Source organism: Carassius gibelio, chromosome B22, assembly GCF_023724105.1.
Source record: "Carassius gibelio isolate Cgi1373 ecotype wild population from Czech Republic chromosome B22, carGib1.2-hapl.c, whole genome shotgun sequence".
Taxonomy (NCBI): Eukaryota; Metazoa; Chordata; class Actinopteri; order Cypriniformes; family Cyprinidae; genus Carassius; species Carassius gibelio.
The window spans coordinates 26,423,037-26,450,559 of NC_068417.1; the positions used below are offsets into that span (position 1 = coordinate 26,423,037).

General features: G+C 39.0%; 2 protein-coding genes and 1 long non-coding RNA gene across 4 annotated transcripts in view; 2 read left to right on the top strand and 1 right to left on the bottom strand.

Annotated features, from left to right (window-relative positions):
* The window catches only part of LOC127987854 (mast cell protease 4-like), a 177,004-nt gene extending 170,050 nt beyond the window's left edge, over positions 1–6,954 (top strand). The window contains exons 1-5 of one of the 2 annotated variants that reach the window (XM_052590227.1): positions 5,518–5,618; positions 5,702–5,852; positions 5,983–6,124; positions 6,364–6,612; positions 6,695–6,953. In XM_052590227.1, the coding sequence (XP_052446187.1) occupies positions 5,558–5,618; positions 5,702–5,852; positions 5,983–6,124; positions 6,364–6,612; positions 6,695–6,853 (762 nt within the window). In that variant the 5' untranslated portion in view covers positions 5,518–5,557 and the 3' untranslated portion in view covers positions 6,854–6,953. Of the gene's footprint in view, positions 1–5,517; positions 5,619–5,701; positions 5,853–5,982; positions 6,125–6,363; positions 6,613–6,694 lie in introns of those variants that run through there. The other variant, XM_052590228.1, reaches the window with a different exon arrangement.
* A 10,565-nt stretch (positions 6,955–17,519) lies between these two features.
* On the bottom strand, positions 17,520–18,733 carry LOC127987869 (uncharacterized). The gene is made up of 3 exons (XR_008161454.1): positions 18,588–18,733; positions 17,804–18,512; positions 17,520–17,668 (listed from the first exon to the last, which is right to left on the bottom strand). It is a non-coding gene; the product is annotated as an uncharacterized LOC127987869 (long non-coding RNA).
* Positions 18,734–21,028: 2,295 nt separating this feature from the next.
* On the top strand, positions 21,029–22,430 carry LOC127987858 (complement factor D-like). The gene is made up of 5 exons (XM_052590233.1): positions 21,029–21,308; positions 21,390–21,531; positions 21,656–21,794; positions 21,872–22,120; positions 22,209–22,430. Exons 1-5 carry the CDS (start codon positions 21,248–21,250, stop codon positions 22,365–22,367), a joined length of 750 nt encoding a protein of 249 aa, XP_052446193.1. The 5' UTR covers positions 21,029–21,247; the 3' UTR covers positions 22,368–22,430.
* Positions 22,431–27,523: the final 5,093 nt, after the last annotated feature.

Consider the following 27,523-nt stretch of genomic DNA (forward strand, 5'->3'; position numbering starts at 1 on the left):
GCATAATACTAGAAGAATAGTTTTAACATGGTTTATTGGAACACTACAATAAGCCCAAGTCCATATTAAATGATTAATTGACTGTTCTTAAAAACGTCTCTCTACTATGGCAGAGCTGAGGGTAGTCACTTCAGAAACAGAGAGAATATGCTGTAACTTTTCAGTTTTTTTTTTTTTTTTTTTTTTCATTCCTAAATATATGCACGCAATTTCTATGCTACTTTATGTGCAAGCTTGTGTGCTCTGTCCATGTGCAGCAATGTAGCAGCAAATTTGTGTCAAGCTGAGATGAACAAACTGTACATCTTATAACATGCTTTAACCTAACATATTTTGACGACAGTCAAAACCTTCAGAGGTAAATTCATATAATTAATTAATTCATACAATCATTTGAATAATTCCCTTAACACTCTTTTCTGCACAACCTCCCAACTTTTCCGCCCTGTTTCAAACCGAAACTACTCTGCTCTGCACACCTGAGCTATGTTACAATTTTATATTCAGCAGATCTACAGCCTGAAGGAAACATCAGTTTCTTAGTTCAAATAAACCTTTGTAAAAGGGTGCAAATGATACTTAATATATCAATTAATAAAACTGGAGCCCTATTTTAACGATCTAAATGCAAAGTGTAGAGCGCACGATGCAGGTGCACTCAGGGCGTGTCCAAATCCACTTTTGCTATTTTAACAACGGAAAAAACGGCCTGTGCACCGCCGGGCACTTTTTTGGAATGGGTTGTCCCTATTCTCTTAATGCGTAATGGGCGTAACGTTCAGTAAACCAATCAGAGTGTCATCTCCCATTCCCTTTAAGAGCGAATGCGCTCGCACCGTCGCTGATCACTATTTACATGGCGGAATTTGTTGGTGGAAAAGCTGAATGCTTATCAAGGGAAGAAACAGTCATGAGTCAGTTAATATATATGTGTGTGTATTGACACGATTGTTCAATTAATTAGCCAATTTCATTAATCATTATAAGTAGTAATAGGCTGAATTGGAAATAGGTAGCCTAATTCAAATACACACAATGACTATCCATCAATACATTTTTATATTTATTAATTTTTTTATATTTATGTAGCATACACAATAATATTCTTTTACACTGTAATCCTATTATTTTTAATATTTGGCATGATTGTGTGATGCGCATCCCTGTATGCAATAAGCAAAGTCAACCTGCACTGTGGACCTGCCCAGAGGCACATTTTCTACCAAGTGCTCTTTAAATAACCAAAAAATATTGAGCCATTGACTTTAGGGGCAGTCTATTTTCAGCTGCTTAAAATAGCAATATGCCAGCAATGTGCCTGAACACATCTCTTTTTTAGACCATCACATCCATGGGTGCAGAAATGGGCGCAGATGCAGTTGCTAATTAAACGACGTGGCACTGGACGGGAAAATGCGAATGGTGCCAGACTGAAACTAGCAAATACACTTGCGCTGTGCCTTGCATCGAATCGCACCAGGTGTATGATAGGGCCCTGGTACTTGCACATCTTGCCTGTTCAAAAGAGATCTCAGTATCTAACAAAACCGCATACTGGCATATGTTGGAGACCACGCCCACACCAGATCACATCTTCTTAGAAGATTCACGCCTCTCAGGATGGGCTCGTCCAATGAGAAAGGCTGAAATTCCAAAGTGGAAGGTTTGAAATACTGGAGAGTTTTACAGCCCTTTGTCGGAGAGCATGGTTATTTGGGTGTTAGGTGTTGGTGGAAAATTACTAAAGATTCTTAGAATACTAACATATGTACCAACATATAACATACCCTCTCATTTAGATCATCAGAAGATGAATTCATTGATACTAAACATGGTAAGATTAAACATAGGTAAGATTACATGAATGAGTAGTTCCATCATTAGCATGCATAAAACAGCAAAAAATACAAAATATAAAAGACAATATACAACATATACAATGACCTCGAGTATATGTGTGTTCATTCAAAGAAAGGTTTTCCTATTAATTCATTAGAGAAGAGTACATTGTTATGGGCATTATGTGTCTGTTTACGAGAGACTTGAGTTAAGGGCCCACATTCCTTTGAGCCATAACACTAGTGTTATCAGATGATTTGTCTTTAGCTGCCATGGAAACAGGGGCCTGGTCTGCCTTTTGAGGTGTTAGTTTCATTTCGGGGAAGGGTCCATAGACCCTCATATTTGTGTCACAGTGTCTGGTCTGTGTATCCCTGGGTGTCCATTAGTAGTCTCACTTACCCATATAGTCACCCCACTGCAGGAAGTGCATTTCCCACAAGCCTTTGTCCGAATCATCAATGTTAATTGCACGCAGTTGTTCCCACTTTCATTGTTTTCACCTGTCCATTGTTGTGGCAAAAACAATTACTAACAAATAGCATCTCAGTGTAAGAGGCAAGGAATCAAATTATATTTAAGGAAAGAAATTTATTTTCCTTAAATAGGTGCGTACACTGTTTCAGCAACTACCCTGAAACACAACAGACCTGAATCACACTGAAAACAGACAGCCTTATTATACTGTTATCACCCCCACTTTTTACAAGGCTCCTTCTTTGTAAATTTCCACTTAACCCAGTAAACTCAGAAAACACAATGGTCCTTCGAACCCCCTGGGCTTTTATTATCTTCACACCCGTGAGGTCAAAGGTCTTTATTTATGGCTAACCCCTCTGTCTTTCCTGAGTAAATTACCCGCTCTAAAGACCTCAAAAGCTATTTGTTTTACTGTGTGATGTCTACGTTGCATTCCAGGTGACATACATACATATTGAGAGAGAAACACAAGTTAAATCAAAAGGAAAAAATACAAATATATAAAAACCCACACAATGTCTAAGAAAGTAAATACAATACTATATATACTGATTGTTTCTATCAGTTTCATGGAGTCCTTGGTTTATGTCACCCTTCCTTTTCGTGTTAATGTTTTTTATGTTTCTTGTTTTCGACTGCCTTTCTGATATTGACCTTTTGCCTGATTGGATATAGATTTTTGGATTCCCCTTTTAAAAAACTGCAACTGGATCTCTCTGTTTTTGTGTGCGTTAGTTACAATTTGGCCATTTGGTAAGTTTAAGGGGATGTTAGAGATTATTTGTTAAATATTATCAATAGATGTGTGTCTGATTGATCCAAATGCTACATCCGGTTGCAGTGTTATCGTGTAGACAGCAAAACCAGAGTTTTTGGTCTGGGACATTTCAGCCTACACTGTTATCTCCACCTACTGGAAACTTTTTCAGGCTTCTGATTGGCCAGCATGGCTTTACGGTTGAGATAACATCACCACCTGTTGGTTTGGCAGGCTCTTGACATCATAGCATGCATTTCCATTTTCATGTGGACAGAGATTTTTATTTTATTTTTTAACGAAAAAGCATGTTACTGACACCACAAAGTGAGAAAAAATACTTTTAGGATGTTCTGATGAGTTTTTAATGGGTGCGGCACATTGCAAGTAAGACTTCAGTTTAGTCTGCAATGATGATGAGCTAAAAGCATAATATCGTAATTTTAAAGCATATATAATAGTGGTATTGTTAATTATAGTAATAAGATCTTCTTGTCTGTTAGAAATGGGAAACTCAAAGTATGGTTAGTGCACATAAGCTAAAAAAGAAAGAAGGGTATGTCTGCATTGGTGTTAAGTCCTACCACAAGCACTCAGACTTTTGAAAAATGACATTATGCTTTTGAGGGTAAAAGTAGGTCTAATTGACTCTTATTAAATTATTAATTCAGATTCAGTCTGAATTTTAAAGATGATAATGTTACTGTGTTACAGCTATAGAAAGAAGGTTGTCAATTAGAGAACATCAGTAGTAAGAAGTATCATTGAGTCATGTGTTGATCTGTGTTTCTCCTCAGGGGGATTCAGGACGTCCCTTGGTTTGGTTGATGACCCAAAAGTCTGTAATAGTTGTAAATGACCTGAGGTTTATACAAAGATTTCAGCATATCTTCCATGGATCCACTCCATAATTGTAATAAGTGATTTTTGTATTGAGAAAGGATGACATAGTTGTTTAAATGTTCAATAAACAAAATGTGTGTTAAGCACCAACACGTTTAAGATTTCCTCATTATTGCAGCGCTATAAAATAGTAGTAGGCTAATAAGGACTCAAATAAAATAAAATATATATAGGTTTCTGGAAACCTGTTTGCTTTGACCTCCATATATGGTGTTATTGTAATTATGTTTTGCATAAATTCGTAATCACAGGCATCTTAAAAGACATTTTCTAAATGTATATTTAAGAAATCAATAAAGGTGTATTGCAGATGAGCAAAAATAGGTATTCCAGATGTAAACGCAAATCTAATAGTCATCTCTAAGATGTAAGTCTATCAGGTAATGGTTTTTATGGTGGATTTTTGTCTGCCTTTAAAAGCAGAAGATGTTGTTTATGGGCCACAACCTGTAACTATGTTTCATTATTTGTTGATGTGCGCTGCATGAATTCTCTCTTAAAGGGATATTTCACCAAATTTTCACCTGTAATTAATTATTCACCTTCATTTCATACCAAACCCATAAGGCATCTGTATATATACAGAACAAAAATTAAGACATTTGTGATCAAATCTGAGAGCTGTCTGACTCTTCCATAGACCGTAAGGTTACTTCCACGATCAAGGGTATTTTTGTTTTCTTTGCACACAATAAAAGTAATTAATGACAGAATATAGATTTTTGGGTTAACAATCCCTATTATATAGGCTTAAACTCTAAATTACCACCCCCCCCCCACACACACACACACTTTCCCTTTAGAGCCTTTCAATTACTTGACTTGGCGCATACCTCATAAAATATCACAATAACTTAAAGCTTTGATGGAGACAATTATGAGACCTCCAGAGAGTTTAGCTTAAGGAAAACATTGAGCACAATGTGTGATGTTATTGAGATCTCTTCTGAACTTAGATTTAAACTGTTTCAGATCAAATTAATCTTGATAATGTCAGATAACTTTGATAGAAAGGTATGCAATGGATTACAAACAACCAAAAATTCAGACAACTGTTAGTATGACACTATGTAATATAATACTTAATTTTTTATCAGTCTGTGGTTTAAAAAGGTCACATTAGTAATTAAACAAAAATCACAACATATGGTCAGGTCAAAGTGTCTGAATAATTTTTGGTAAATTTTACTGGTAGTCCACTGTATATAGAATGTATGTATATATATGTAAGAAAACTCAACTATCAATATCAACAAACAGTATCAACAAATATAATATGGTGCAGTTATAAAAATATTACTTGACCTTTAACTTGAGACGTTAATGTGACACAGTAGGAATGAAAATACTATGTGTGTGTCCGACATCCACAGCCACATGCACACATATATATCTTACATTTTGTATGTTGCGGTTTCAGATAAAAGTGGATGCAGATGACAAGAACACAAGTAATATCTTCTTACCATCAGTGTTACTGACACCACAAGCTGAGAAAAAAAGGCTTGCAGGCAGCTCAGTGTCTCCACCCATCCTCACATTTATATAGTGTTTCGCCAGCAAGAGCTCACTGTCTTCATGATGATCATGATCTCTCTGCTCCTGCTGGCCTCTCTGCTGCCACACCTGACCTTCACTGGTGAGAATGATTGTATATAACAGCACATTAGCTATATTAACTTGTATACAGAATAAGCTCACTAATAGTTCTCTCTCTCTCAGCTCGTGTGAATGTGGGTATAGTGAATGGCAAAGAAGCAAAACCCCACTCCAGACCTTACATGGTTTCTCTTCAGAATCATTTTAAACATACCTGTGGTGGATTCCTCATCTCTGATGAGTTTGTCATGACTGCTGCTCATTGCTGGAAAGGGTAAGAGTTTTAATTTTTTTTGGTTTGTTTTTTAGTCTAAACGGCAATGTTGAGTTAAAACTGACAAAATGACTGGAGTACAACAAAACAATGTTTTGGATTACATAAATACACATTTCTCTTTCAACAGATATCCAGAGATTCTGACGGTTGTGGTTGGTGCTCATGACTTCAGGAAGAGTGAGGATTCATACCGTGTCGAAGTGAAGTCTTACATCTCACATCCACACTATACATTCTGTTCGCGTCAGAATGACATCATGCTTTTGAGGGTAAAGCCTGTAAAACATTGTTTTAAATAATCTCTGATCAGAAAACAGTGGAATAAACCTGACTTATCTATGTTTGAATTTCTATTCAGAAATATATTTTAAGAGGCAATTGTAAATAATAATAAAAATACAAATAAAAATAAACACTGGCACTTATCTCAAAAACAGCAGAATAATACATTTCAGTCTTATAAAATATGATTAAATCTCTTAATAATGGTTGTGTTTTTGAGTTACAGCTACAGGAAAAGGTCAAACCAAATAACTATGTTAACTGGATATCATTACCGAAGGAAGGAGATGTTAGTGGAGGCACTCTCTGTAGTGTTGCAGGCTGGGGAAGAAAGGAGATTAATGACATATTGAGCAATCGGCTACTGGAGGCAAACACGACTACAGAAAACCACGAAGAGTGTCAACGTAAATGGGAATCCAAGTTTTTGGCCTCGCAGATGATCTGTGCACATGGTCGTGGAGGATCCTGCAGAGTATGTACAAAACATTTACAGATTTTATGTTAATATATGAACTGGTTTCACTAGTGATTTTCTGATCTTTGTTTCTTAAAAGGGAGATTCAGGAGGTCCTTTGGTTTGTGGAAACACTGCAGTTGGTGTGACATGTTTTGGGTCCAGAATAAAATGCAATTCAGCTGTGCATCCTAATGTCTATACTAAGATTTCAGCATATCTTCCATGGATTCACCAAATTATTAGAAATATTAAGTGAATTAATAAAAAAATTATAGGAAGATTTTATTTTTTTTGAATTATTGTGAAAATCTCTCAATAAAAATGTCAAATGGCAATCAATCAGTTGAAGTGTCCTCATTGTCACAATCATATATAAAAATGTCCAAGAAGTCCAAAGTCATTTCAAATTAGTTCACTTGGTTGCCATCTTGGTGATGCTATTTCCAGTCGAAACAATACAAAATAACAAATAATAAACTGGTCAATCAACCTCTGTAATTTGTTTAACTCACTACTAGAGAAAGCAAATTTGTGAAAACTTGCAAAACGACAAAAATGTTTGTAACTGTAAAAGAAAGACAATTAGCCTACTGACTTTTGTTGTATTATTCCCAATACTATGTTGATGAAACATGTCTTGATTAATAAAATACAAAAAAGCTCTATTTTTAGTAAAAAAAAAAAAAAAAAAAAAAAAATCATGTTTTGTCCTGTTTAAACATTTCTTTACGATCAGAGCGAGGAGTAGAAGTGTTCTGTCATGTGAGAACAGCCTAATCAAATGTGACTAAGCTTGTCATAAAACAGAATTACCATCCAATCACAATTCGTTATTGATTAGCTTGAAGTAAGTGAAGGTGGTACAAGCAGAATCACGCTCAATGAACAGGGGGGTCTGGAGATGCCACAAGTCTCTCCCAACAGGCAATCTTATGGTCTGATGTATCAGAAATTATTGTCACCCCTCGTGAGGGTATCACACAGTTGAAGCAGAGCTTCGAGATGACTGCCCAAATCTCAGTGCTTTTTCCCTCACTGCACATGCAAGGAAGTACTGTAGAAATTTAACCAATGAATCTTTAATGCAGCAAGAAAGACATTGAAAAGAGGAAGATCTTTTAATAAATAAAGAGAAACAAGTTGTAAAATTATAAATATTTCAGTTTTAAACCAATGCATGCCACACAAACAATTTGCATACTGCACGATTCACATGAAGTATGGAAGAATATGAGTAGCAATATTCAATTTGGAATGTAATATGCAAAATGACAATGCAATACTGCATGTAAAATACCAATGCATTCTGTATTTACATTTACATTTTCCAATACATTTGTACAACGTTTTGTGCAAAATGAAAATGAAATTACATAATTTTCATTTGGCATTTCATACACTAGTTTAATATGCAAAATGAATAAAAATTGTAATGCTTCATAAATTACTAAATTAAAATGAAAATGTATCACAAATTGTTAGATATGTATAACATGTTCAAGCAAAAACTGTGGCAAAATTATCATTCAAATGTTATTTTTCTTAATTGCATTTAAACTCCGTCAAAGACACTTACTATTGCATTTTCATTCAATGTCACACAATAAATGTGGCAAAATTCAATGGACACATTAGGGGTCACCCCAAATAGTCGACGATTCGATGATTCGATTCGAGGAGCCTGATTCGACAACCAATCTCACAGTCGAATATTAGTGGGCTGTTATGATTATGGCATTATGACTATATGGGGGAGCTCAAATGTCTGATTTCACATAGAACCTGCTGTTTTCTGCCAATAAGTTAATATGCAGCCTATTATGATAAAGACTATTGAATCTGAAAATAAAGAAGCTTCAAATAAATATTTTAAAGTGCGTGAATAAATCCAACCACCCCTATAGATTTATTTTTCACTTTCCATAATCCATGACCGACAGAGGAGCATCTTGGCGGCATGGATTTAAAACTTTATGTAGACTCAAACTGACACAGGCAGAGACTGGATTTTTTCGAACAGGTAGGGTTTAAGTGATTTCAAAACATTTCAGCCGGTTTATATATATTGTGGATATATTATTTACATAATATACATATTTTGTTGACCCTGGAACAACATTTTACTCCAAAAATATATTCTATACCATATCCCTACACCTAAACCTAACCTTAACCATGAGTAATCCCTAAAATCAGAGGAAATGATAGAAGAATGACACTGATGTACAAGCACCAAACAGTGGTTTTAAGCGTAAACTTCACAAAATCTAAAAACTGGTTCTTCAAATCTGATTGGTTAATCACAATGTTGTTCCAGGGACAACAAAGATGTTGTCCCATGAACATGTCTCACTTGGTAAAATCAGGTTCTGCATGATATAAGATGCATTTGTTTTTGAGTCAAGTGGTTCATTGTAGTACTAAGGTGATATCAATTCAGCACACTGCACAAGCAGGACAAACAACAGAGCAGAATATTAATAATTAAGACTGGACTGTCACACCCATACCATTATAATGAGAACACCATTATAATAAAACCCTGTGAATTCTTAGAGTTTAGCTGCTGTGTTTCTGCACATTTTTTTGTGAAGAACGCGTCAAAAGGAGTTTGCATTCAGAGCCCCGCAGACATGTTCATTTGCATGCTGGCTCTTTTCACATAGCCTATAAGTCCTGATATTAATGTTATGTTGTATGAATAAAGCGTGTTCTACATGGAATTATGAGTTTAATCCCATTGATTAAAACTTGCTTTCAAATGCTCACTCTACTGTTCTTTAACGCATGCAGTTCAAAACAGAAATGCAGAACATTAATAACTATTGTCATATAGGCTAACTCTATAATGAGAGCACTATTGTAAAAATGTTGAATTATTAGGGTTTCGCAGATGTTTTGTGTTAACTATCTTTTGATCAAAACATGAAAACATTATTTTGTCGTTTAGGGTTTACATATAGGTTTATGGCTTCAATATTTCATTCACACTTGTGGGTGGCGCTGAAACACTGCTTTCATCTGATTGGTCGAATCGCTCTGCCTTCAGACTGGAGGGTCGGTGTGGGAGAGCGCTGCAAGTTGTTCCAGCCGGGGAACCCATTTCTTGAGCAGGTTAACGTGGTAGATCTAGTCTGTTCTTCGGTGGCTGGACTTTTGCACACAGTACGTTACCGGCCCCATTCTTTCCACCACAGTGTAGGGCCCCCTGCCAGGTTGCCAGCGACTTGCATGCTGCTGTCAGGACCAGAACACCACCATTTCTCCTGGTTGGAACTCGCGGGCTTGGGCCAGCCGGTCATACAGTCGTTGCTGGGCACACTGGGCAATCACAAGGTGTTCCTTCACTAGGGGCATGACTCAGTCGATTCTTTCCCTCATTTCCCCGCACGTGCTCATTCAGGCTGCGCAGTGGTGCTGGCTGGTTCTCCCACGCTTCCCGTGCAACATCAAGAAGGCCTCTGGGCTACCTTCCAAACAGCAGTTTGAAGGGGGTGAAGCCGGTGGAAGCCTGGGGTACCTCTCAGACTCCGAAGAGCATGTACGGGATCAGGAGGTCCCAGTCATGCCCATCTTCTGCCACCACTCATTTCAGCATCTGCTTATGGGTTTGATTATACTGCTCCACGAGCCCATCCGTTTGCAAGTGATATACTGTGTTTTCGGCTCCCAGGTGTCCCGCCATCGGATGGGAATGTGCTAGTTCCATGACAGTCTCCATCTTGGTTTTCGGCATGACCAGGCACATAGCAACACATAGCCATGTATGCAGGTGAGTGGTATCCGGGATTTTTACCAAGGTAGGATGTGCTAAGGTGACCGAACTACCAGAATCCAACAAGGCCTGAACCAGTTTTCCATCAAGCTTTACCGTCCAGCGGGGCCCCCTGGAAGGTCCCTCATGGTGTATAAGGCTCCAGGCTCAGGCAGGGCTGCTGGGGGTTCAGTGGGCATTGGCTCGTCAACGGGGAATTGTTGAGCCGCCCACAAGGGAGATAGTCTCACCCGGGTGAGAATCTCGGCCTTCAGGAACTCGCGGGGTTGGGCCAGGAATGCTTTGCTTTGGGATTCAGGGCCCAAATTGTTCATTTCTGGGTGCCTAAAGTGCATAATAGGCCCGCTGTGCCTCTCCAGTAAGGTAGGGGGCGATTATTTGGGCCCACTCCTCTGGAACCCACCTCTCTCTAGTCACAATAACCTCAAACGTGTGGAGGTAAGCTCCGTTAGTCGTACCAGGAATTGCTGAGCTCTGACTGGCGCATCCGTGTGGGGCTGTCGTCCGGCAACACTGGCCTGTAGTTGTTCTACCACCCGGTCAGTATACTCTTGTCGAGCGGCAAGTCGCCTGGTGAACTGATGAACTCCCAGCAACCCCCCCCCCCCCCCCACTCACCATCATGGACAGCATTGTAACGACAGTGGAGACATTCAGGTTTCTTGGCTCCACTATCTCCCAGGACCTGAAGTGGGACAATCACATTTAGTCCATTGTTAAATAGGCCCACATCCAGCACACTCCCTATTTGAACTGTTTGCACCTGATCGATGCTACAGAGCCCTGAATACCAGAACGGCCAGACACAGGAACAGTTTCTTCCCTCAGGCAATCCATCTTATGAACAGTTAACACTGTTATATATTATTTAAAAGACATACTTATTTACCTTTTAAATTTGCACATATTATACCTGCACATAGACAGTTGTTTATATTATATATTGTGTTTTTGCTACTTTGTATATTTGTATTGTTTTTATTATCTGTTGTGTCCTGTGTTGTCACTGTCATTCTGGTGCACTGTGGAGCTTCTGTCACTTAAACTAATTCCTTGTATATGTAAACATACCTGACAATAAAGCTCAATCTGATTCTGATTCTTAAAGTGTGAGTTGGTAACTTGATGAAATCGCACATAAATCAAACAGTGTATACCCGGCTTCAAACTGTGTGTGATCAGTTCTCCTTGTGTCTTACTTGTCAAATACACACACAGCTGTCAAAATGTCTGTTGTGTGGAGTATATCACGTAAATTATTTTTTCCCCGTCTAAAATAGAGGTTCATGGGAGAATTGCGTCTGAGAATTTCTAAGGAGGAGGTATTCGAAGATGGACTAGTATGGTTGGATTGGAGAAGAAAAAGTCAATTATCTAGCCAGTAGGCATCCGATGGGAGCTCAATACTCACTGCATCGAACGGGTAGCCTCACTGATGTAAGACAGAAAGGCCAAGATTGCTTGACTGGAAAAGCTCTTGCAGCATCTGATAGGAGTTTAATACTCGCGACGTCATATGAGTAAGCTTTGCTGGTAGTTGAACGGAAAAGGCAAAGGTTGGATCAACCGGGAGCATTCTTGCAGCGCCTGACAGGGAGAACAATTTGGTTGTCTAAAAGGGTAGACGCTATGAAGATTACTTGCATAATTTTTTAACAAATCTAATGAGCTGCTTCCGATAACAAGTCAAAAAATCTTGGTGCAGTCATTGGATTCGAAAATTAAGCGTACGAAAAATAAATCGCATTTTCTGTGCCAGTGTACCCCAAATAGGTGCCATGAATCAGCGATATGGTCATTGTCAAATCGTCATCTTGTCAGCGCGTCAGCGTCATCTTGTCTTGTCTTGTCTTGTCTTGTATCCACGATGTAATCGTGCTTGGGTGGAGTAAGAGAGAGACTCTGTTCTTGTCATGGCATGACTATTTGCCGTTTTTAAACCATGCAGGTGCATGAAAGAGAGCCTATGGAATCACCGATAGTCTAAAAAATATATACTTTTAGATGCACTGATAAACTGACGTTAAATATAAAATGACTATATTTAAAACAGCTAGTTCATGTAGTCGGGCACTACTGTCATCTCGCTTGTCCTGCGACAAATTTGCCACATCTGCGCACAGAAGTTATCAGTCTAAATGTTCTGCAAAATCAGTCAACGGTGAAAAACAATAGTAGATTCCATTTAAAGTCCAACAATTTAACCCTAATATGGACGTAAACTAATGCATTAAATATAAAGTATTCAAAACAGGCAAGTTCATATATTTGGAGTAAAGTTCATATGAACTGATGCATTGGTCGTACGCACTCCGGACCATGCGCCTCATTATGAGACCAACGCACCGCCACAGAAAGAAGAATGAGATGCATTCTAACGTTACTGTGGCATTAAACTCAATAAGTGAGAGCTTGTTTAAAATATTGCACATATCAGGTTACCTGTTAAAGTGCAATGAAATACCTTGTATCTGCAGACGCTGTACATCTGTTTGTGGATTGAGACTTCTTCACTCACCTTCAAAGCATCCTAGGTGTATGTGACTTTCTTCTTTAAGAATAATCGAAGTTGTATAAAAACTTTTCCTTGCTTTTCCAAGCCTTTGAAAGGGGGTAAGCGGGTGTATGTTATCAACAGTTTAGAAAACATGAAATTAAGTGTGTTCATCTATAATAAAACGTCCCTCACATGGGTGCCCAAGACATTACTGCCTACACCATGGAAGCTGTTATTCACGTGTCGTATTTAACCTTATGTGTCGATGGAGGGCGGAGCTGCAGTAGATTTGCACTTAGTAGTAGACACTCAGAATAATCTTGTTTTCCATTTGCATTAAGATTATTTGGTAACACTTTAAAATAATGGTCCGTTGTTAATAAGTAACTACGCAGGAAGTACTAGGTAGTACTACATTAACACTTAACTTAATACTATGAACTAATATAGAAGCAAGATTAACTAAGCAGTAAGTAATAGCTCATTTAGGACATAGGTAGTTCCTTATTAGGTATTTGATAATTACTAAAGAAAAATATTGTCATTGAGAACTACTTTGGAACTATGGCCAACTAATGAAGAATAACTAATTAATTACTAATCACAACAGCTCCGTCTATAAAGTGAACAATTAGCTTCTTTATGGAAACGTATATATATATATATATATATATATATATATATATATATATATATATATATATATATATAGCCTATCCATATGATATATTTTATGAGCTCCATTAAGTTAAATGTCTCCAACTCTAATAACTTTAACGTTAGTGAAATTATGCTGGGGAGGGCTTCTCTTTAGGAAGTGACAATAAATAATGATGTTCTCTTGTCAAAACATATTTGCATCCTTCATGAAAACATTGACTGCATTTATAGTGTTAAGCACAAAACAACATCTTCCAGATTACAATGTCTGGTAGAATATCACTAGTTCCTCACAGAAATATATGGCTGTACAGTATGTGTCAGATAATTTTATTGTAAATTACTTGTGAAATCAATGACTCATTAATCAAGTGTTACCTTGTCAGTCCGCAGGAACTACTAGTGATCTGGCCCATTATTTTAAAGTGAAAAACATGTTAACTCCTGACTAATTACTCAAGCGTTACCTTGTCAGTCCGCAGGAACTACTAGTGATCTGGCCCATTATTTTAAAGTGAAAAACATGTTAACTCCTGACTAATTACTCAACTGTTACCTTGTCAGTCCGCATGAACTACTAGTGATCTAGACCATTATATAAAGTGAAAGATTTCACTTTAAAGTGAAAGATTTTTATTTTATTTTAAAGACAACATTTCTTAAAACTACATAACGTTGCTGTTATAAATAAACAAATAACAAACAAACGTAACGTTACTCATTTATTTTTTGCGAAAATATCAAAAGTGGTACCAAAAGTAGTTCAAATGATAATGAGTTCCAGTTGCAGTCCTCTATATGGAGGTAATAGTTTTTATAGGGTACAGAGCAGAATTTAATTTTATTAATCCATGAAATTATGTATCTGTCTTCTCTCCTTGAAGGCGCACTGGCGTAGTACTCAAATGTCATAAACTGAAACACGACATGTCGCAATCTGTGACGAATTGGATGAGGACCAATGAGCGTTCGATATCAGTGCCGTAAACCATGTCGTAACGTGGTGCACTGGCGCTATTTTCAAATTCGAATCATAACGAGCGCGAGCTTAGACTGTGACGGACGCTGTTGCTGAGAATGAAGATGAAGACCGATTGATAAAGGGCTGAATTTGGATATGTTCCTTGCAAACATCTGGATTCTAAAGATATGCAGTACAGCAAACAAATACAAGTAACACTTAAGTATTTGTACGTTTTACTGCCATAAATACATCAACATTGTACGTTTCTATGTGCATGAAAACGTAAGTAAATATACGTGTGATAGAACCACATTTAACGTAAAAATACACACGTATTCTCATGAGATCACGTTGAACACTCCAGTAATGAGTCATTGATTTCACAAGTAATTTACAATAAAATTATCTGACACATACTGTACAGCCATATATTTCTGTGAGGAACTAGTGATATTCTACCAGACATTGTAATCTGGAAGATGTTGTTTTGTGCTTAACACTATAAATGCAGTCAATGTTTTCATGAAGGATGCAAATATGTTTTGACAAGAGAACATCATTATTGTCACTTCCTAAAGAAAAGCCCTCCCCAGCATAATATCACTAACGTTAAAGTTATTAGAGTTGGAGACATTGAACTTAATGGAGCTCATAAAATATATCATATGGATAGGCTATATATACATATATATATATATATATATATATATATATATACGTTTCCATAAAGAAGCTAATTGCTCACTTTATAGACGTAGCTGTTGTGATTAGTAATTAATTAGTTATTCTTCATTAGTTGGCCATACTTCCAAAGTAGTTCTCAATGACGATATTTTTCTTTAGTAATTATCAAATACCTAATAAGGAACTACCTATGTCCTAAATGAGCTATTACCTACTGCTTAGTTAATCTTGCTTCTATATTAGTTCATAGTATTAAGTTAAGTGTTAATGTAGTACTACCTAGTACTTCCTGCGTAGTTACTTATTAACAACGGACCATTATTTTAAAGTGTTACCGATTATTTTTATTACCACACTGGCATATAATTGCCAGTGTGGTAATAAATATATAATTCTATATATAATATATATAGTATATATATATAATTTCCAAATTAAACGAATCAATACACAAAGCCATTTTCATATTCTGACAGCAAAAGCTAAATACATACATGCCTCTCTTAATTATTTGTCATTTATTTAACCAGGTAAAACTTTTTTTTTTAACAGAAGTGACCTGGCCAAGATGCAAATGACTTTAATGATGCAAAAGATTTTAAAGATTTAAAAAGACTTCTATTTTGTAGTTTCATATAACAGTTGATGCAGATGACAAGAAGTAACACAAATAATATCTTCTTACTATCAGTGTTACTGACACCAAAAGCTGAGAAAAAAGGCTTGCAGGCAGCCAAATGTCTCCACCCATCCTTGCATTTCTCAATCTCTCTGCTCCTGCTGGCCTCTCTGTTACCACACCTAACCTTAACTGTTGAGACTGGCTATATAACAGCATATTATATTATATTAATTTTTATCTGCTGAATAAGCTTACTGACAGCAGTCTCCCTCTTTCAGCTCATGTGGATGTTGTTCAGCTCATGCGACTAAACGTATCAATGTTCCTCTTTCTACATAATTCATACAATGTGTAAAATGTGTTTGGACACTTTCTGACACGGAAGTGATTAAAACTGAATTAATGTGATTATATTAGATGCAGAATATCACACCGAGTATCATTTGTAATGACACTATGCCTAACATTTCTACAAAAGAAAGTGTCCAATCATATTTGTCTTTCTTTTGGACAGTATATCTTTATTATTATAACTGAAAATTTAGAAACTTCTTTTAAATTATTTTGTGTAATAAAGTGTTTTGTTTTAAAATTGGCAAGCAAGTATGATAGACACTTGGTTTTGTATTTTGTAACATAATGCAAAGACATTAATACAATTTTTTTAAACGGGGTCACTGAATGTGAAAACAGCTACAGTTGGTAAAGTGGCGTTCATGTCAGTGAAATTTCGTGGGCAAAAAAGTCCATTGTCTATTAATGTTAAACTAGATGGAATTTGAAAATGAAGGCGAGAGCATCTAAATGCAGATAAGCTTTACTGAAGAAATTAACATGAACCAGAATGACAGAGACCATAGACAGAAGGAAACCAAACACGTAACAGCAAGAGCATTAACATTACCAGACAAAGGGCCAGAGCTGAACATTGTTAACGATATTGTCACACCCAGGGGCGGCTATGCTTTGACTAAGCCACACCCCTTCTCAACTTCCACCTCGAGGAGGTCCCCAAAGCCAACCCAATGGCCAAACAACACGAGAACAAGTAAGTGATAAAACAATCTTTATTTAAATATTTAAAAATAGCTTGGGGAATAGGGAAAGGGTAATTAAAACTAAACTCTGACTCGGCCCTCCAGATGGGCTATGGCCGGGAAGAGGTCAGGGAGCAAGGGGGCCACGGGGATCCGGGGCGTGGGACTCGGGGCCCGGCCAGAGTCTTAGGTATCCGTAGCGCCCTCCTTCTTCCTCCTCTTCGCTGAATACAACTCACGGTAAGTACTGGTTCACACAGTTCGTTCTCGGGGTGCTCACTCTCTTTCTCTTCCTCCACAGGCAACGGCTGGGACGCAAAGGCACAGTTAATTCGGCTTGGTTTTGCTCTCACCTCTTCACTGATTGCAGCTCACAGTAAGTACTGGTTCACACAGTTCGTTCCTTGGGTGCTCACTCGCTTTCTCTTTCTCCACAGGCAGCGGCGTAAGTACAGGTTTCCTCGGTCTCTCCTCGTGTTACCCACTCTCTCTCCTTTTCTCTCCACAGGTATCAACTTGGGCACAATAGCACAGTTAGTTTGCTTTGAATGGCTCTCACCTCTGGGCTGGACACAGCGTACTGTAAGTACAGGTTTCGCTCTATTTCTCCTCGCGTTATCCACTCTCTCTCCTCCTCTCTACAGGTATCAACTTGGACACAAAACACAGTTACTCTGCTTTGGATGGCTTTCACCTCTGGGCTGGACACAACGTACTGTAAGTACAGGGTTCGCTCTATTCCTCCTCGTGTTATTCACTCTCTCTCCTTTTCTCTCCACAGGTATCAACTTGGGCACAATAGCGCAGTTAGTTTGCTTTGAATGACTCTCACCTCTGGGCTGGACACAGCGTACTGTAAGTACAGGTTTCGCTCTATTTCTCCTCGCGTTATCCACTCTCTCTCCTCCTCTCTACAGGTATCAACTTGGACACAAAACACAGTTAGTTTGCTTTGAATGACTCTCACCTCTGGGCTGAACACAGCGTACTGTAAGTACAGGTTTCCTCTGTTTCTCCTTGTGTTACTCACTCTCTCTTTCCTTTTCTCTCCACAGGTATCAGATTGGACACAAAGCACAGTTAGTTTGCTTTGAATAGCTCCCACCTCTGGGCTGAACACAGCGTACCGTGCTATCTCCGGAGATCTGAAGCACGCTCACAACATATACTGTACTGAACTAGGCTAGAACCAGCAGTCTCCTTGTCCTCCCGCGACGGAGTGCGTGAAGGCGGGGGTTTATCTGACAGGACACACGGCAATACACAGCAACCCACAGCAATATACAGCACCACGTCAAAATTATAGGTTTTCACAGCACGAAGACTCGCCCACCACACTCAGTGTACGAAAAGGACACCCGTCTTCCTTCACTTCGCTTGGTTCGGATCTGGCGATGGAATATGCGGCCTAGCTAGTGATGTCGTCGTTTTGACTACTTCAATAAGTATTCCTTCGGCTCTCCCACCACGCTATATTAGGGGTAGGGCCGCCCTCCTCCTCCTGGGGAGATCTACACAACGCCAGGTCAATATACAGGGCACTTTCGGCTTGCTCTTAGTACTCACATCAATGCCGCTTCCAATCCCCTTTTTCACGTCGTCTCAATTCGCCGTATAATCCGTTCACTTCTCAACCTTTAAGGTTCGCGATGTCTTCACAATCATACAATTCCAGCCTGAGGGAGAGAGAGAGTTAGACAGCCACCAGCAGCGCACCAAGACGGGCACGACACAGTGCTTCACACACACACCAGAAAGAGCTCCCAGACTGTGAAATAACTTGGCCTTAAGTACTGCCTTGTCCAGCGTATCCTCCAATCACCAACCGCTGTCCCTAACTAGGCACAGGTGCATCGAATTCCCTGATTTTCCCTCTTACGGCGCTACCGGAAGTTCCGGTGTTCTGTTCCGAATTTTGGTTCCGCCCCTAAAGATCGTCACCTTGTGACAATATTATTAAAATAATGTTTTACAATATGCACACTCTCAATATATCAACTTTGGAGGATGTGTTATAAAACTTCGTAAAGCAAGGATTTTCACCTTGGATGATGCCAAACATGCCTTCTCACAGTGCAAGCTGGACCAGGAGAGCAGCTTCATGACCACTTTCTGGACCCTGTGGAGTAGGAAACAGTGAACTGTTACCAAGTCTGAAGGGAATCGAGCCCAGTGCAGATGATATTTTAGCTGTTCGATGTGGTGACATTTAATCCTTGGTAACATCAATGCCTGTGTTGTGCTATTATGATGTTACTAAGCCTATCACAGTACAAAGTGACTCTTGTGCCTAAATGGTCTTGTGTACCATCTTGTGCAAGAAGGATAGCCTGTTGCCTTTGCTTCAAGAACTTTGATTCCCCCGAAAAAAAATACGCTCAAATCGAGAAAGATTGTCTTAGCTTTCATGATGCCAACACCTTACCCAACTCTAAACCTAATCTTACAATATTAAAAATACAGTGTTAGTAGCATGTTCTGATGGGTAGCATTATGTGTTAGAACACCAGATTTGCCCAAAAGCTTGTCCCACTTTAACTGCAGAAGCTGTTGTTTATGGGCTACAACCTGTAAGTATGTTTCATTCTTTGTTCATGTGCTCCACCTAATTTCTCTCTTAAAGGGATCTTTCACACAAAAATTCTGTCATTAATTACTCACCTTCATTTTATACCAAACCCATAAGGGCTCTGTTCATCTTTGGAACACACATTAAGCTGTCTGACCCTTCCATAGACAGCAAGGTTACTACAAGGATCAAGGTTATTTTTGTTTACTTTGCGCACAAAAAGTATCCTTGTAGCTTTGTTAAATTGTGGTTGAACATATTTTAGCAATGTCCTTGCTACATTTCTGGACAATGATTGTGGTAGTAACCTTGCTGTCTATGGGAGGGTAATAGAGCTCTCAGTTTTATCAATGAATTACTTAATTTGTGTTCCTGAAGATGAACGAAGTTCTTACGGGTTTGGAACAACAAGAGGGTGAGTAATTAATAACAGAAATTTTTGTTAAAATATAAATAATGGTGTATTTAATTACATATTTACCACATAGACATGATCTATTTGTTGAAGTATATTTTGGGTCCAGGTTCAACTTAATTCTCAGAACCAGAATCAGAAAGAGCTTTATTGCCAATTATGCTTGCGCATATATTCTCACATCCAGAGCCACATGCACATATGAATATCTTATATTTTGTATGTTGTTGTTTCACATAAAAGCTAATGCAGATGACAGGAACTAAGACAAATAATATCTTCTTACTATCAGTGTTACTGACACCACAAGCTGAGAAAAAAAAGGCTTGGAGACAGCTCAGTTATTTGACACCTTTTTGGTCCAGAATATGCTGCAATTCACCTGAGCATCCTAATGTCTATACTAATATTTCATATCTTCCATGGATTCACCAAATTATTAGAAATATTAAGTGAATTAATAATTGTGGTGGATATTGGTGAATCTGGGTCAAGTTAGTTTAACAAGTTCAACCTGCCACAGGAGCTACTGAATTAGTTCTACTCCGCCATCACTGAATCTGTTCTCTGCACATCTATAACTGTCTGGCTCAGCTCAGCTACCAAATCTGACCTCAGAAGACTACAGAGGATACTCCAGACTGCTGAATGAATCACTGGCACAACCCTCCTTACTCTACAAGAACTGTACTCCTATAGAGTGAGGAAAAGGGCTAGCAAAATCACTCTGGATCCCTCAAATCCCGCACACTCCATCTTTAAAATGGTGCCATCTGGTCGACGCTACAGAGCATCAGAATGGTCAGACACAGGAACAGTTTCTTCCCTCAGGCAACCCATCTCATGAACAGATAACGTGGAACACACAACATTATTATTATTATGCATTGAAGAGAGCCACGGCCCTGCTGCACCGGAAGGGAGAGCCCTGTTCGATGCTGAATAGGCAAGGAGATTTGTAATGACAGCTGGAGGACCCTTACTTTGACCAAAGAAGCAATATCTGGCTGCATTGGGAAGGAGAACCTCTGATTAATCAAGTAAAGAATATGATTTAAAACGCTGATTTTTTTTTTCTGATCAGGACTACATGGGCTGCCTTTATTGGAGTGAAGTTGATCATACCTGATGTAATTTTTGAAAGAGTCTGACGACCAACAACCGAGGGCCTCTATCTGATTTTGTGAGAGGCACTTTTTAGCTGCTGAAGTTGCTGGCCCGATGTGAAATGAGTGGCTGGAAAATTTTCTGTGGGTGAGCCTGATTGAGCAAGGATCATGACAAGAAGTAACACAAATAATATCTTCTTACTATCAGTGTTACTGGCATCACAGGCTGAGTGAAAAAAAAAAAGCTTCTGGGCAGCTCATTGTCTCCACCCATCATTATATAAATATATTGTCCATCAGTAAGAGCCTACTGTAGCCATGATGACCATCATCTCTCTTCTCCTGCTGGCCTCTCTGCTGCCACACCTGACCTTCACTGGTGAGACTGACTATATAACAGCATATTTTATTAATTTGTATCTGCTGAATAAGCTGACTGACAACAGTCTCTCTCTTTCAGCTCATGTGGGTATAGTGAATGGCACAGAAGCAAAACCACACTCCAGACCTTTCATGGTTTCTCTTCAGAAGAACTGGCGACATACTTGTGGTGGATTCCTAATTTCTGATAGATTTGTTATGACCGCTGCGCATTGCTGGAAGTAAGACTTCAGTTTAGTCTAAACTGCAATAATGAGTCAAAATCATAATATGACAATAATAAAGGGAAAAAACTTCTATTATGATGGTATTGTTCATAATACTAATATGTCTTTTCTTACACAGAAATGAAACCCTAACAGCTGTGGTTGGCGCACATGAGCTAAGAGAGAATGAAGGCTATGTCCGCATTGGTGTGAAGTCTTACCACATCCATCCTGACTTCAACATGAGCACTTTGGAGAACGACATTATGCTTTTGAGGGTAACAGTAGTTCAAATGACTGTTATTAAATGATTAGTCAGAATGTCTTTTAATGATGATAACGTTTTGTATTACAGCTAGAGAAAGAAGTCGAACAAAACAAGAATGTCATGAAGATTTCCATACAAACAGAGAAAGACATTGAAGCTGATTCTGTTTGCCGTGTTGCTGGCTGGGGAAGACTGAATTTTAAAGGGAAAAAGATTTTTCATCTCATGGAAGCAGAAGTGAAGATCATGAATAACACTGAATGCAAAAATAAATGGAAAGACAATTTCTCAGTCTCAGAGATGATGTGTGTCTATGGAGATGGAGGAAGCTGCAGTGTATGTAAAATCATTATCGGATTGAGACCATCATTAGTGAGAAGTACTGTATCATTTCAGTCATGTGTTGATCTGTGTTTCTTCACAGGAGGATGGAGGAGGTCCTTTGGTTTGTGGAAACACTGCAGTCGGTGTCACTTCCTTTGGTGACTCAAAAATCTGCAATAGTCGTGAAAGACCTGAAGTTTATATAAAGATTTCACCATATATTCCATGGATCTGCTCCGTTATTGCAAATGTTGAGTGATTTTTGCAATGAAACAGAATTAAGTGTTTGTTTAATTGTTCAATAAACAAACTGTGTGTCATGCATCGTTTGTAAGTGGTGCTTATTATTGCAGCCCTATAAAATAATAGTAGTCTACTGATAAGGATTCAAGTAACTAAAATCCAATCCGCCACAACAGTATCCAAGTCAAATAAATGCTTCATAATGATAATCATGATTGTCAGCATAGAATTGGAAGTGAAATGTCTAGACGTATCAATCCTCTTCTTTCTACAGTGGTCATACAATGTGTTTGGACACTTTTTGACACTGAAGTGATTAAAACTGAATGAATGTGATTATATTAGATGCAGAATATCACACCAAGTATAATTTGTAATGACACTAGGCATAACAATTAGACATTTTGTCTTTCTTTTGGACAGTATATCTATAATATTATAACTGAAAATTTATCAAGCTTCTTTTAAAGTAATTTGGTTAATGAAGTGTTTTGTGCTCAAATAAATACATAAACAAAATAGGCAAGCAAGCATGACAGCCACTTGATTTGGTATTTTGTAACATAATGCAAAGACATTAATACACATTTTTTAGACGGGGTCACTGAATGTGAAAACAGCTACGGTTGGTAAAGGGGCAGTCATCATGTCAGTGAAATTTTGAGGCCGATAACATCCATTGTCTATTAATGTTAAACTAGATGGAATTCGAAAAATGAAGACGAGAGCATCTAAATGCAGATGAGCTTATTGAAGGAATTAACATGTACCAGAATGACAGAAACCATAAACAGAAGAAAACCAAACATGTAACAGCCAGAGCATGAACATGTCCAGACAAAAGGACCAGAGCTGAACATTGTAAACGATATTATTAAAATAATGTTTTACAATATGCACACTTGTCGAAGATTTCGAAAGTCACAGATTCAAGGCTTTGATAGGATGAGCCTGATTCGACTACCAATCTCACAGTCGAATATTCACAGAGGTGTTACTAAACAAGGATCATGGTATTTTGGCAATACAGGGGTGATCAATGTCTGCTTTCAACTACCGGTTTTGTCCCAATAAGTTAATATACAGCCTATTATGATAATTCTGTAAATAAGAATGTGCAAAAGAAAGAATCTTTTAATAAACATCTTTAACGTGCATGAATGAATACAACCACCCTGTGACAGATTTAAAGAGCACCTACTATGCCCCTTTTTACAATATGTATTGCTATACTTGGTTGACCTCCCAGGTGGCAGTATTTGCACCTTAAAGGGTCATGAAACCCAAGACAGCAGAGGAGTTTGTGTTACACATCATAGAAGACAATGTTAGCATCTGATAATTTTAGCTGTTGGAGAAAACTGGTAAAAAAAAAAATAAAAAAAAAAGGCCAAAGCCTTTTTTGCATTATTTTCATCTTCTGGGTGTAAAATAGGGCTGTAGATATGGAATATTTTAGTAATCAAGTATTCTACCAAAAATTCCATTGATTAATCGAGTAATCGGATAAAATGAGTTTTTGCTTAATTAAAGTGCAATATTAATTATGCAAGAGAAAATAAGACTCATGAGTCTCTTAATATGAACAACTAAGGTTCCTTTTTTTAGAGAAAAAAATATATATTTTTTTAAATGCATAAAATGCAATGCATACATCAAAAATAATTTAAATTTAAATGTAATGATTACCCATTGTTTCTCTGTCTGTACTTGTACTTTGAACAATGACAATACAATTGACAGATTAATTTAGTGCATTTAAGTACCATTCAGTTGGGGTTTTAAATAAAGCATTTTCTGTGATGCACATTAAACATTAAACACATAAAACATTAATTTAATTTAACTATTGAAAATTAAGCAAACTTAACTTTTTGGTAAACAATGGGGATTTACTATAAAAAAAATGGAACAAATGTTGTGGGGTTAAACCTTTAAAAAAATTATGTTTGATTTTTTATTTAGTAGTAGGCTATGTACATTCTGCTGAACAATAGTATTACGTATCTGGCAAATAATTGTCTTTAAACTAAACCAGACTTTTATTTTGACTGGTTGACGTACCTTTACAGTTCTATGTATGTGATGTGACGCTAGTTTTACTCAAATCAAACGGTCAAATGCTCATGAAGTGACTGTCAGAGCAGTTATGGAGATGTTGTTCATGTGTTCACGTCCTTATTTAGTGAGACTTTACATTTGCCCGCGCCCTCAAATCAAAACACTGCTGACTCCTTGCAGAATACGATTTCGGACACAGCGCTTGTGTCTCCTTCTGCTTTGTGGGTGACGTAAACGCATTGTGTAACATTAAAAACATAATTGCAAAAGAACCTGACGTGAGATTTAAAATAAATTAAAAAAGGCTTCAAGGCAGAGGAATTTGCTTTCAAAAGCCTCTGTTTCCAGAGTCCATACTACAACGGGTAAACAACATCCCAAATTTATCCACTCTGGAGGCAGTTTAAAAAGGCCGGAAGGCCAATACAAGAGGAAAAACTGCACATATTAAAAACAGGAACGTATTAATGCGGACAAGGCTTGAGCAATTGTCAAATCAGCCAACCAATTGCAAAGCTGGCAACACAGTAGGCCAGTGGTTCCCAAAGTAGGGGTCGCGACCCCACGGTGGGTCGCGGGACCCCGGCGCAGGGGTCGCAAGGTGATTTCAATATAGGCTATATATATTTTTGTTTCAAGTAATTTAACTCTTTCGCATCGCACGTACGATCACACCGGTGTGATCAGTCTAGGCTAGTCCCTGGAGTGTACGACCACACCGGTCAGTGCATGACGTGAAATTCAAATGTGCTCTCGCGAGTTGGCTGGCGCTGAGCCAGAGACAAGTGCGCTCAGAGCTGTCATCACAACTTTTCAGTGTTTTCAACCACATAATGTTTATTTTAGGTTTCAGACATATAAGTACTAGAAAAAACAATACATTTAGAGTTTGTAAAATACACACTGATGTCAAAGGAAGAGGCAATAATAATCTTTTTCATTATAATTAGACACATTTTATTCATATCAGATACACATTGTGTAAGTAACTTTAAAGTTTACTCCATTATTCTCCCAGTTCACCAGCCACTTACTTTTATGTATTTCGGGAGAAGTGGATGAATTCACGTGTTGTAAATCCAACAGATCTGATTCTCTGAACTGCGTCTGCGGCACAAACTAAGATGGCGGCGCCCATCGCGCATACAGCTCAACTAACGCGCGTTATAAAGGTGTTTAAACAACAAAACACTTCCACTTGCATATATTTGACAATCGGAATATCAGCTATTTCATGCCATATCTAACAAATTTGTTAATATTTTGAATAAAAAAGGAAAAATGACAAAAGCAGATCATTCATTCAGCTCTGTTGTTGCTGCGGTATGTCACGTGACAAGCAATGACGCGTCACCATGGAAAGCATAAAGTGACACATCTAACGGATTAGCATGAGTGTGTGTGTGTGTGTGTGTGTGTGTGTGTGTGCGTGCGTGCGTGCGTGTGTGTGCGCGCGCGCGCACGCGTGTGACCAGCTCAGACTTACTCGACTGGTTCCTGATGGCAGAATAATGAACGAGTTCAACCCAACATAGCTGCACAGTTACTTTCCGAGAGAGAACAGGTGGATATCGAGCAGCTCATGCAGAATTGTAACACTGATTTTGCACGCAGAACAATAAAATATAACTTCGTGTGCTTTGAGACTGGGCATAAAATCGATTTGCTGTACATTTCACGCGACGAGAGGTGTTTTTTTTGGGGGGGGGGGGGGGTCGCGGGGCAGCAGCGCATTTATCATGGGGTCGCAGGCTAAAAAGTTTGGGAACCCCTGCAGTAGGCTACCCAGACATTTTTAGCTTGCCTCTTCAATGTTACTTACCCTTCTACTTTCCCGCAGCCAACAACTACAGCAGCCGAAGAAAGCACAAAGCTATTTTTACTTTCAACACTTTACTTTCAACACCCAGTATTTCCATCCTGTTACTTCTAACCCCCTTTTATCTTTTCAGTGTCCTCCAGCTCACGTAGCAGACATTAGCATAAGGCTACCTCTGCTAGCAGTGCAGGCTACACAGGTTCTTCAAGACATCACACACCTCAGCCCTTTCCCACGACCCACAGCTACAGCAGCTGAAGCAAATGTGAGGCCGCCTCCATTCATAAACACGCCCACAACTCTTCTGCTCCCTCATGCTACTAACCATTTTTCTGTTCAGTGGCCTCCAGCTCCAGATTTTGGTCGCATGGTGGGCCTCCAGCTCCAGATTTTTGGTCACATGGTGAACCTCTCCGTCCGAGTTATGTTGCATGCTCTAGGGCGGACCCGGATCTCCCTCCCGGTGGAATAGAGCTGCTGACTCCCTTCGGTTGCAGTGAGAGCCCTCTATCAAACGCATCAAACCATGCTTTGCATTTAGTCGCAAGGGGGACTCACCCTTCTGGTGCAGCAGAGCCGCAGCTCCCTTCGGACGCAGCAAGAGTCCCTCCACCAGTCGTGTTTCATTTAGCATGAATCAGGGCTCTCCCCTCCGGTGCAGCAGGGCCGTGGCTCCCTTCGGTCACAGTGTCATCCCTCCTTCTGTCATTTTGTATCACGCCGTGTTCCTTACGGCAGACAGGGCTCCCACTCCCAATGAAGCAGAGTCACGGGCTCCCTTTGGATGCTGTGAGAGCCCTCCGAGGCATAAAACCATGCCTCTTATCAACTCGCAATGGGGGACTCCCCCTTCCGTTGCAGCAGAGCCACAGCTCCCTTCGGATGCATCAAGAGTCCCTCCATCAGTCACGTCTCTTTGCCTTCTCAGCATCGGACTAGGGCTCCTCTTCCGGTGCAGCAGACCCATGGCTCCCTTTGGTTGCAGTGTGAACCCCACCATCTAAAATATGTTGCATGCTCAATGGTGGTCAGGGCTCTCCCTCCCGGAGTAGAGCCACTGGTTCCCTTCAGTTGCATTAGGAACCCTTCATCCGACACGCCAATCCCCGCCTCGAATGTCATTGCCTATTCAGCACCTGACGGGGCTCTCCCTTCCGGTGCAGCAGAACCACGGCTCCCTTCAGTCGCAGCGTGAACCCCCTGTCTGATTTATGTCGCATGCTCAATGGCGGCCAGGGATCTCCCTCCCGATGGAGTACAGTCAGTGGCTCCCTTCGGTCGCAGTGAGAGCC